We start from the raw sequence: 12,092 nt of genomic DNA on the forward strand, positions 1-12,092 counted from the left end.
TTTTGGGAAAACATATGGAACCATAATGTGGTTGAATACATATACTAAGTTTGGTCTATGTCGGTTTAAGTATTGACCGATCATAGACTCACCATCTTCGTCCAGCACACTTTGGATATGGAACATATCCATCATTTGTTGCCTCCATGGTTACAGCTTATAATGCTGCAACCTTTTGAAAATTGTATGGCCGGCTTCTTATTTGGTTCCTCTCGTTGTCTCCCGACTAATGGTTGGGCTGGAATCCATTTGATGACTAATGGCTATATCACTTCAACCACAGCCTTATGAAGACATGGCTATATCACTTCAACCACAGCCTTATGAAGACACTTCCAATTCACATGGTCGTCCCAAGACACTAGGCTTTCTCCACAAAACTCTCAAGACGCAAAATAATCATCACCTTTCTTATTTTTGGCCAAGAAAACCATTTAAGGCCAACAGCTCTTTCCCTTTATTTTCTTTGATCTCTTTTTGATTTTGTCTTAGCAATCTTATCTTCAGAGTCTATCTTAGCTCATGGTCGTCCACTCGTCCTTGTAGAAAGCACTTTCAATCAACCAAAAAGTTTTATAAAAGAAATTGTTTTCTTCTTCAAAGAATGTATCTTGTCTTTAGTTACATTTGAGTTATTCATTTGTTGCTCTTGATCACTGGATTAGGATTGTTGTGTGATTCTAGAAATTCTGGTTCACCATCGATTGAGAGAGTCACTCACACCCATTGATTGAGAGAGCCAATTAAAGGTTTCACTACCATTTTTACCATCAACTATCGTCCCCGCACTTTCTTGGATCACTTTGATCACCTTTTGAGAACAAAACTGTGGAGAGATTCTCAATTGTGTATCATCTGACTTAATATATATGATTAAGAAATTTTTAATGTCCGGCTAATGGATCTTCTAAGCCTGTTCACTTGGCATGTGGGTCAATTCCATGCGACGGTCGGTGCACTAATTTATGTTTGAGTTTCGAAAGACTTGTTTATTGACCTTACAGTCACTACATAATCTCTTTTGTACTTTAGTCTCGCAATATCGCAAATATATGTTCCAAGGTAGGTGTTAAAATACATTAATTTGTCTGGAGGCACGAAAGACTTCTTTTATTTTTGATAGTTAAAACAATATGCATAGTTCTATTTTTTTCCAAAATTTTAATAAAATATTGAGAGTGGAAGATTAGCTGTCAAGTATAATTTTATCACTAGAATTGGTTGGTTCAAATCCAACATAAACTTAACACATTAGAACAAATAAAAAGAATTTTATAGAAAAGACTTTTCTTCAAATTTTGGAATCAGGCATATCATATAATGAAGTCATTGACGATGCCCCCAAATTTATATAATTGACCTTGTTATATAAGGAATCTTTTTTTTTTTTTTTTTTTTTTTTTGTTGACATCAAATGTTTGATTTTTAATTATACAAGTATTAAGATAAATAACTAGAATTTAACCCGCATCCGTGCGGATAATTTTCATTTTATAAACTTTGACATTATCATACAATTTTTGAATATATGATTTATATTTTAGTGTTATGTATTATATAACTATTAAATCTTATTGTTTAGGTTTCTTATTATTTTATTAATATATAGTGATATATTTATGTCTTTTACTAATTGTTATTACATTTTCCAGTTTGTTACAATTAATATATAATTTGAAATAATCAAATTAAGAATCTTCTTCAACATATGATTTTTTTTTGAAAAATATATAGCTGTAGAAATAAAATTTCAACATATGTTAATAACTTATATTTTGGTATAACAATATTATGTAGTTAACTTATTTTAAACCGTTTAATGGTAAATGATAATTTATTTATATGAAAGCTTTTCTAAAAATATAAATAAGTAATTTACCAGTTTAATATAATTTTTTCATATGTTTTTGTATAATACTTTTATTTTAATATAATACAGACTATAGTTATAAATTTGTAAAAAATAGCATAGAACTTTTTTGTTTTATAATAAAATTTAATTAATATTAATTTAAATTATATCATTAATTAAAAAAAATTTAAAAAGCTTAGTAAGATTTTATTAGATTTTTCTCAAAAGATTTTGCTATAACTAAAAATAAAATTCAAATTTATAGTTAAAATTGATTTATTATTATATTTTTATTGATTATTATGTTATATTATGTTATTAATGAAATGGACCTATTGTGACTTTTTTATGGTGGATAAAAATAGTACTTCTTTTTTAATTGTGAAGATGTTTTTTTATGAAAAGTAGGATAACAAACAAATTCTGGAATTGTTAAGAGCAGAACAATAAAGGAGATCAATATGTTTAGATAATTATTGTTTATAAATTGATTAGCAGTACCTTTATATTTTTTTTTTCTGGAAATCTGTATTTTATTAATAAAACATTACTTCACATAAATTTTCATTTAAATTGTTTATATTGTTAATAAATAAATTTCACTTTTTGTAGAATCGAACAACCAAAACAATAAGATATGTGGCTCATGTCTTTTTGGGGCTCATGTTAGTTATGTGAACTAGATAACTCATATCTTGAATTCGTTGTTATTAATTGAAAATTTATGATTGCAAACTTGACAACAGTTCTAAACTTTATTAATTCGGTTTATTTCATGCAGAATATATATGATCATATAACAGTCCACATTGAGAACAGAATTAAAATTGAAATGCACTTTTATTTGCATTAAACATATTTCTTCAATATTCTATTTAAGTAGTCATTTGAGATATTTTTAGTTCAAATTTGAAGAGTTATTATCTTAAACAGCTGGTGTAGCAGCGTTTACAAAGCACGCACATGTATACTTAATAGAATTAGGATACCATTTGATGCATTGTCCGCCTTTAGTAAAGCCTGAATTTTTGCATGTCTGACTGCAGTTCGGAATCTGTGCGCAAGGACCTATAGGAATTAGCTTACTCCTATCTTGAGCTTCCGCAAGATCTGAGCATATATTTTCAAATAGAAACTAGGGAGTTATTAAAGAACATGATTTTTTTGTTGTACAATTCAAGATCTCAAAGACTTATCCTATAACAAACAAATGTATATACTTTAACCGAAACCTATATAATATGTTACACTACATACATGAAGGGATATATAATATAATAACAAATAGAAACAAAATAATCAACATATATTGCATACTTAGAGTCAAGAGAATCGCCAAACACAAGAACGCCAAAAAATCACATTTGCTTATTGATATCATTTTGATTTTTTTGTCTTTATTGTTTTAGTTTTTCTTATGAATATGAAGAGTCTAAAACCTTTCATATATATATTTGAAATATTCTTTAAATATATAGATCATGTTTTGATTATATACTGTACTGGAGATGATATGTTTTTGACTCTGACTATTAGTTTTGACTTTTGACATTCCTTACCAAGCAACAACTATTAATACCTCGAAAAGGAAAGTCAAACCGCAATAATCTAATTTACTAGTTTCTTTCATAATCATTGTAGATGCAAATTATTTTTATATATTAGTATTACTTATTTTACGTTTTATATATTATAAAAAAGAATTGAATAAACCATTAACTATTGTGTATATATTTAAATTGGCGTAAACACATAAAGCAAAAAAATTACTCTTATTTATCTAGAATCATCTAATGGTAAATAAAGTTAAACAATCACTTTTATCACTTTTATGTGATATATAATAAAATTTAAATAATATCAACATAGATATATAATATATTTTTTAATATGACTTTCTATTAAATCAGACTTCTTACTCATCTAGTTTATAATGATTTATATCTATTTATAACAAAATTTTAAAACCAATAATGACAAAATTTCAATGTTTAATTTTTAATAGTTTTAATAATTTTAATCGATTTTAAAAATTCAATTAAAATTTTGAAATTAAAATTTTAAGTTTTCAATACTTCTTCAATGCAATTGAAACTAAAAGATTTATATATTTTATATGGTATATAGTTTAATATACATATATATAATCTGAATGGCTATTAAATGAAATTTTCACTCATATGGTTTTATGATCATTTGTATCTTCTTATAACAAGAAATTTAAATCAGTGATCACATATTTTTAATGTGGGTTTTAACAGTTTTAGTAATTTTCAGTCGTTTTCAAAAATTAAAAATATTATATATACTAAAAATCTAAATTTTTTAATATGATTAATTTGATTGTTTACTTGATTTTAATAATATAAAATTAAACAAAACTGATATTAATAATATTAGATTATATGTTATATTAGATAATTATTTAAAAATTAGTATAATAAAATTCTTAAAATATTTTTTTTAAATACGATAATTCTTATATATTATGTTTTTATCTAAAAAAAATATTTTAATATTATAAATCTTAAGAAACTAAAATATTAAAAAATTTATCATAAAATTTTAATCAAGCAAAAATATTTATATACATATATTAAATAATATATTCATAATATGTGAGTTCTTTTAAAATTTCAATATAATAATAAATAGTGCGGGTAAACTTTAAAAAAACTTTATCATATTTAAAAAAAATATTTAATTAATTATTAAATATTTCAAAAATATGAAAATAATTTTTTCTAATGATTTTTTGAATTGATAATATATCTATATACTATTGTTTGTAAAATTATTAAGCCTACAAGTGCGGGCAAAACACCTAGTAAGTCATTATTTGTCTTATATATGTATGAATCACATTAGGTAATTTCGTAATTTTTTTCTAAGGAAAAAATGAAAATATTAATTGTAGATTATTAATTTGATTGTATGATTAGTTTAGTGAAAAATATAATATATGTTTAGATGGACCAATCTATTTTCTAGAGAATTTAAAAAGCATTCTAATGATGACACATGATATAGCTCAAATATCGTAATACTTCTTAAATAATATATTGAGATAATCCAACTTTGTATATTTGTTACAGACTTTTCTTTTCTTTTAAGATTACTTAAAACTTTTTGGTAATTTTTTTGTGAAGAGACAAAACAATTTAAAGCTTTAATTTACAATGCAATAAATTTTCTAAAGATAAATTTGTGATTACAAAGTATTAACTTTTTATTTATATTGCAAAAAAATTTCATCGTCATCATTACATTTTAAGCAAAAAAAAAATCATCACATTTAGCATAGACTTATAATTGATTATTGTTATTACTAAGTCAATACTGTACATAACCCTAATTTATATAAAATATATTTTATTAACGAAATGAATAATTTCATTGAAGTTTTTGGAATACCATTTTAATCAGTTTTTCCATTAGAAATACATATTAAAAACCATTAAAATTGTTGACCAAAAAATAAACTATTAAAATTTTAAACCGCTTGTACGTACATTGCTAAGACATAGATTAATAGATGAGCAATTTTCCAAGCTTATCTCGAAGCCTAGGAGAAGTAAGTTGAAGAGATGAACTCAGCTACGGCAAACAACAATACCACTACATGCAATCCAAGACTCACCTCAGAGGTTCAAATCCTAAAATAGCAGAGTACATGGTACTCCGAAGAGAAAATTCTGCCTTGACCGTAGCTAGGGGAACTAGACGAAGGTTCTGAACCCGCAATCAACCCATGCAAACTCTAGATCTCCCGCTGTGACATGAAGCATAACTCTCTAAAATCATGTGGGAACTGGAGAGCATGCCATAGATGCTCAAGCCACGAATACTGATCGTGCAAACTTACATTTGGACAACGATGGCACAGACACGGACACATGTGCATAGATGCATGAAACTTTTTTGAATTTTTTTTGAATTTTTTTTTTTGAAACTATTTTTTAGCTCTAGGAGACTATATTTGAAATATTTAGATGAAATATTTAGGTAATTTTAATCCTTGAAGACTATATTTTTGACAAAAGGTTTTTTAGGGTCAGTCTAGAAAATTTCTTTTTCTTTTTAACCTTTGAAATTGTATGTTTTTCAGTGTATAAATGGATTAATAACTAAAGAAGAGTTTCACGAGTACATTTTTAACTTAAAAACACCAATAAATAAGTGAAAAAGACTGGTTTATTCATAATAGGGCTAAACAAAAAGGGGGAAGAAAGTTTAATTGATTTTCGATTTGACAGAAGCATAAACGTAGAGATCTGGATCAGTCTCGTAGAAGACAATGTCACCGGTGTCACTGACGTAATGATCTTTCTTAATACTTGCTACCAAACTCTCCACCAAGTGGATCGGTATTGCTCCTGACGTCTTTGGTTCTCTGTAGTATCTTCCCAACGCATGTTTAGCTGCTTTTGTCTGCCACATTCCATTTGTTAAAATCAGTACATTAGTAATTAATCACCCTTTAATGAAATGGTTTAGATGAAAGTAGCGAGAGAGTGAGATGACTCACAGCATCGACCAAGTGATAGTGAGGGATTTGTGGGAAAAGATGATGGATCACGTGAGTTCCAATGTCGTGATGAATGTTGTTGAAAATTCCGTAATCTCTATCAATAGTTGTTAATCCTCCACGTAAGTAACTCCATTCCTATAATTAATCACAAAACATCAAGAATTAAGATTAATCAAATACTAATAATTATTTTTTTGTGAAACATCGTAATCTCTATAATATTATTTGAGAAGTCGGTTTCCCATGTATCGCTCTCACGTTAACTCTCACGATGGTTGATTACACTAATACACTTAATGAATTAAAAATATTACATTTAAAATACTATTATTTATTTTTTTATTTAGTTTTTTTTTTAAAAAATTTCCAAAAAAACATATACATATAATAAAAAAAAAAATTTTTATAAACTTAAAAAATTATATTTTACTTGTATAATATTAATTTCAAATACAATCTCACTTTTGTTCACTGCTTATTTTTAAGAGTTATTAAAAAATTAAAATTAAATTTAAAAAATAATCACAGTTTTTAAATGTTATGTTTTTATGTTTGTAGAACTTAATGGAACCATAAGCAAAATAACAAAGCAAATATGTTCTCATTTTTAAGATTATTTAAAATGAATTTCAGTTTCCATTCAATAAATTAAATACATAAAGTTATTTAGAATTTATAAAATATTTTAATTATTGTAAATATTGATATATGTTCATGAGCTTCCAAAAATATATCAGGTATCTATATATGTAACTTCCTACTGATCATCGCTTTATTTATCTAATATTTTTTTAAAAAACACATCAACATATAATTTGATAAATATTATGAAAATACATAGAAATTTCAGTGGTAAAGAAAATTGATATGATTTGACTTAATTATAATAAAAATAATTATACTTCATTTTTAATTTGAAAGAATATATGTTACTGAATATACTCACAACATGAGTGACAACTCAAAACATATTAAAAATGAAAATAAAATATTAACCAACTGTTACAATTTAGTTCTTTTGTAAAATTTATATATATATATATATATATATATATATATATATATGCATGAGACTTCAGAATATTATCGTTATATTAATTTATGTAATTTAGAATCAGACACTTTAGTTTATTTTTTATTTCATTTTAAGCACAATATATATATTAAGTTATACATAATCTTTATAAAATATATTTAAAGTTCTAAGACAACAACCACCTAAATGAAAATAAGAAATTAATCAAAATTTTAATATAGTTAGAATAAAAAGTATTACAGTTGAATTCTGAGATGCAATCCAATTTACCCAAATGATAACTAAATCGACCGTAAAAACAACAAAACCGATTAGATATAACATATATAAAATCATATTTATAATTAAAGTAATATAAATTTTATTAATATAAATCATGCATACAAATTATAAACTAATTTAAAATTATAAATAATAATTAATTATTATAGCATATTTACTTTAAAAATATTTATATCCGTACATGAGCATGAACACGGGAAAATCACCTAGTAGTTAATTTAATTACCTTGCCTCTGTACCAAGGCAACTTCTCATCATGACCATGGTGATGCAAGTAAGTGACAGCGTCCAACCACATCACAAAGATCTGAATTTCAAAAGTTTACGACAAAAACAAATCATATAGTATATATATTGTATAATAAATATATACCCTTTATGATATACTAAGAAACTTACGATGTAAGGAACACCGTATACTTTGAGAACTGTGACTGGACCAACGAGGAAGGAAAGACAGATAAGAATGGCCAACATTATGGACCAGCAAGTAGTTGAAGTTGCAATAAGCTTTCTCTCGCTTGGAGCAAATAAACCACTGTATGGGTTAAAATGTGACCCTTCTTTTCCAGGACTTCTGTACCACTGCAGTAAAACCAAAGAAAAAATAATTTATATTGTTTTAAAACACAATCTAAAATGAATTGTGGTAAGTTTTATGAATTAAAAATACCAGATAGATCGGGTAAGCGAGCATGGGCAGAGGGACAGTGTATCTGAGCATCCGAGTACTGTGGGGTAAATTCTTGTATAACTTTTCTGGTAACTGAAAGGAACAATTAAAATGAATTTTAGTAATCAAGATTAAGTACTTGCAAAAATAGTACTTAGATATGTATTGATATATATATATTCATTGCATGCTATGTGTTTATAAACTTTTGTTTTTATTATTTTTTGTTAGTTTTCAAAACACAGGCAAACTATTACGAAAACACCAAATTAGAGAAAGAAAATAATAATAGTATAAAAGTAAATGCATTTAGAGGAGTAAGAAACTCAAATATAAAAGCATTTGCATTAGTGAGTTTTTGACGAGATTTTATCACAAAATATATTATATTAATTTATAATTATTATTTTTAGAAAATTTGAAAAATTTATACCAAAATATTTTATTTGAAAGACTTTCACATGAGTTTCGCATAAACATGTCTTTCATTTTTTTAAAAAAACTCTTTAATTAAGTAATAATAAACTTATTCCGTTTCAATTTAATTGTCGTTGTAAATTAAAATTTTGTTTTAAAATAAATATCGTTTTATAATTTCAGTGTAAAAATTATGAATAATATTTTCTAGTTTATTTTCTATTGGTTGAAATATTGTTAGGTATATAGTGAGTGATGTTTTTATTTTAAAAATGGACAAAATATTTTACTTTTTGTAATCTATGTGTATAAATCTAAAACTGTAACTAAAATAAATCGGAGGAAGTAATTAGAAGATTCACCAATACAAATAGGCGTGGTCCGTTGTCACATACTATTATGTATATGTATATTTTATTTTACAAAAATGTTACTTCTATAAATCGCTAAAAAGAATCAATTACCGGTTAACTGTGACACTAGCAAACTGTTTTTACTACAGCTAGAAATCAAATCTGACAAGTGGTCGTTCTGGCCTCAAATTTCGAAAAACAAATTATTTTGACAAAGAAAAATAGAAATTATTAAAGAGGGAAATGTTACCGGAACCCAAGACTCGTCGTTTTCAACATGGCCATGGTTCTGGTGGTGTGTCCGATGACTTATTCTCCTGCAGCTTCAAATTATTAAATATGTGTTTACATAAAAATTAAATTGTCTATAGAAGTGATTGGTTAGGTTTTATCTACTTACTTTATCTTTATTTATTTCTAAATCATTAAACTTTACCAATCATGCTTTAGTTTTACTTTTCAAAATTAAAGTCTACATCAAATTTCTATTAATTTTTACCAATCATGCTTTAGCTTTAAAAATAAAGCTACATCAAAAAAAATAAAGCAAACATTTTTCTTATGTATTTTAGTTAAACAACTTACATCTTTCATTTATAAGCTGTAGAAACTGTAAGAATAAAAAAAATATCTATAATATTAAATAAATGAGATAATCATAATAAAAAAACATCTATAAATATTTTACTCTAATTTTGGGTGCTTTTAAATTATTGAAATATTTTAAATAATATAAATATTATTTACATATCACATTTTAAATAACAGTAAATTTGATAATTTTAAAAAATATTAATATAAATTATTTTAAGTGATAAAAATAATAATTATTTTATATATACATCACATATTTTACATATTTTATTTTAAAATATCTGCAGCCTATAGCTTACAGCTACAACAAATTTAACTACAGCAAAAGTCTCTGCAAAAATAATCAACAGTAACAACTTTACAGCTACAACCAATTTATCTACAACTAAACTTTTATAGCTAAAATTCTACGGCCACGGTCGAACCAATCATCACCTATATAGTGTTGCTTTCATGGCAGATTCTAACAATCTCACTCTATTTTTTTTTTCTATTTTTCTTTTTGATCAAACAATCTCACTCTTTTAAGTTTTAAGTTACTAGTAATAAATTGACCAAAAATAGTTTCCAGTAATAAATTATTTTTATTGCCAAGAATAAGTTACAATAATGTCGCAGCAAAATAATGCATGTAAGTCTATTTTCAAAGATATTTGAAGATGATGTTACATTTACCAAACAAAAATTTATGATGTTACTACAGGAGACCATCTTTATTGGAGGTTTGAAGTCAGTTTCTCAATATTAAAAATAGAGAAATAGAAAAGAATAAAAGATAAAAGGAGTAATTTCCCAATAAACAAAGTCATGAATAATTCTTCAAATATCTAACCTTTAATAATTGGTTTAATATTATTTATAAAATGAATATTTAATTATAAATAAATTAGCTGTTGTTCAAAAAAAAATATAAATAAATTATAAATAAATTATATTCAAAATACTAATGACCAGATATAGGCCCATTGCATTTAATAAAAGTTTTGATTCCTTTTTCCTTCGTTGCTAAAGATTCGATGCTTTTCGTCAAGAATAAGAAAAGCTACCTCACATATATAGTCATACTCTCACATGCATTATTTAATTATAAAATTGGCTCTAGCCAAAAAAAAAAGAACGAGCAATGAATAGATTCTTGCACCAAGTAATTCATTTAACATTTAAACCAAAAAAAAGTATAACAAATGAAAGTTTAATAATTAATAATAATAATAAAAAGGGTTAATAAGTTGACTTACCAACCATGGTAAGGAACGAGGATGAAGGAATGAAGAATATGGCCAACCACACTATTCAGCAGAGGAATGTCTGAGAAACTCCCATGTCCACTGCCATTATTCAATTATATTTCACATCATTATTCATCGTAAATATAGTATATCATTTATTGCACTATTTATTTGAACTTTCCATGTTTGTTTTAAAAGCTTCAACAAGGTAATGACGTGACACATTTCTAAATCTCGAAATAGATTGGAATACACCCAAATAACAAAGAAACAATATTATCTTTCTTGTTTTAGAAAAATAATAGATATTCTTGATATTATACTTTAATTATAAGTTGAGAGATCCATAAAATGCGGAAGCAGTCGTAATTATAGAAAATAAAGATGTGGTTTTGTAACGAGTCGTACGACCGATGAAAGGTGGTGGAACAATGATTTAAAAAGAAAATCTAAAAAAAAAAAATCTTAGATCTTCAAAAAATGAACATCAAAAGAATCAATTTATAAAGTAACTGACAATACTCATAGAACGTGCATTCAATAAATCGATGCAATGCAAAATGGAAGAAACTTTACCAGTCGTGGCCGAGGACGAAGATGGCCCAGAAAAGGGTTCCTTGGGCGACCCAATAGAGAGGCCAGAGGAACCAGCTATCAAAATACACGGCGGCAATGGCCAAAGCAGCGACGGCACAAATGTCTCTGGCTACGTAGCTCATAGATCTCAAAGGACTTTTCACCCAACAATGCTTAGGAATCGCAGCCCTTATGTCCCCGATCTTAAACGGCGGTTGTGCGCTCGGATCAAACCCTTCTTCCTTCTGGGCACCGGCATCTCCGTTCACATTGGTGCGTTGGTCCATAGCAACAACCATCCTGGGAGAGAGAGAGAGTTTTGGAGGAAGATTCTCTCTCTATAATTCAAAAAAAGAAAGTGTGGGAACTGGAATGTGGTGAAGAAAGGGTTCGATGTATTATGCGGTCTGTGAAGTTTGTTTATATAAAGGGGAAGGAGGATGTGTAGTCTGTAGACATTGAGATACTCAAACTGTTTTTTATTAAATAATTATATATTTAAAGAATAAAAAGGGTAATTTGCTGTAATTTTAAATGCAATGGGTTTGT

At 26.3% G+C, this 12,092-nt stretch overlaps 1 protein-coding gene across 2 annotated transcripts; it reads right to left on the reverse strand.

Annotated features, from left to right (window-relative positions):
* Positions 1 to 6,028: 6,028 nt before the first annotated feature.
* Positions 6,029 to 12,092, reverse strand: LOC125584238 (acyl-lipid omega-3 desaturase (cytochrome b5), endoplasmic reticulum-like). Of its 2 annotated transcripts, none has more exons than XM_048752400.1 (8): positions 11,544 to 12,092; positions 10,977 to 11,066; positions 9,395 to 9,467; positions 8,375 to 8,467; positions 8,101 to 8,286; positions 7,928 to 8,008; positions 6,381 to 6,518; positions 6,029 to 6,283 (listed from the first exon to the last, which is right to left on the reverse strand). In XM_048752400.1, the coding sequence occupies exons 1-8, from the start codon at positions 11,840 to 11,842 to the stop codon at positions 6,086 to 6,088; spliced, it is 1,158 nt and encodes a 385-aa protein (XP_048608357.1). In that variant the 5' UTR covers positions 11,843 to 12,092; the 3' UTR covers positions 6,029 to 6,085. The 2 variants fall into 2 exon arrangements, with proteins under 2 accessions (XP_048608357.1, XP_048608358.1); XM_048752401.1 differs by having other exon boundaries at positions 9,395 to 9,461; positions 11,544 to 12,084.

This window comes from Brassica napus, chromosome C3 (genome assembly GCF_020379485.1).
Source record: "Brassica napus cultivar Da-Ae chromosome C3, Da-Ae, whole genome shotgun sequence".
In the NCBI taxonomy this organism is placed as follows: domain Eukaryota; kingdom Viridiplantae; phylum Streptophyta; class Magnoliopsida; order Brassicales; family Brassicaceae; genus Brassica; species Brassica napus.

What these genes read in the sequence shown, in the direction of transcription:
- LOC125584238 (XM_048752400.1), bottom strand. Translation starts at nt 11,842, where the DNA reads ATGGTTGTTGCTATGGACCAACGCACCAATGTGAACGGAGATGCCGGT. An exon ending in ACGACGAGTCTTGGGTTCCG is followed by an intron (nt 8,468 to 9,394) that starts GTAACATTTCCC and finishes TGTTCCTTTCAG; the next exon opens with TTACCAGAAAAGTTATACAA. An exon ending in TGCCTTGGTACAGAGGCAAG is followed by an intron (nt 6,519 to 7,927) that starts GTAATTAAATTA and finishes GATTAATTATAG; the next exon opens with GAATGGAGTTACTTACGTGG.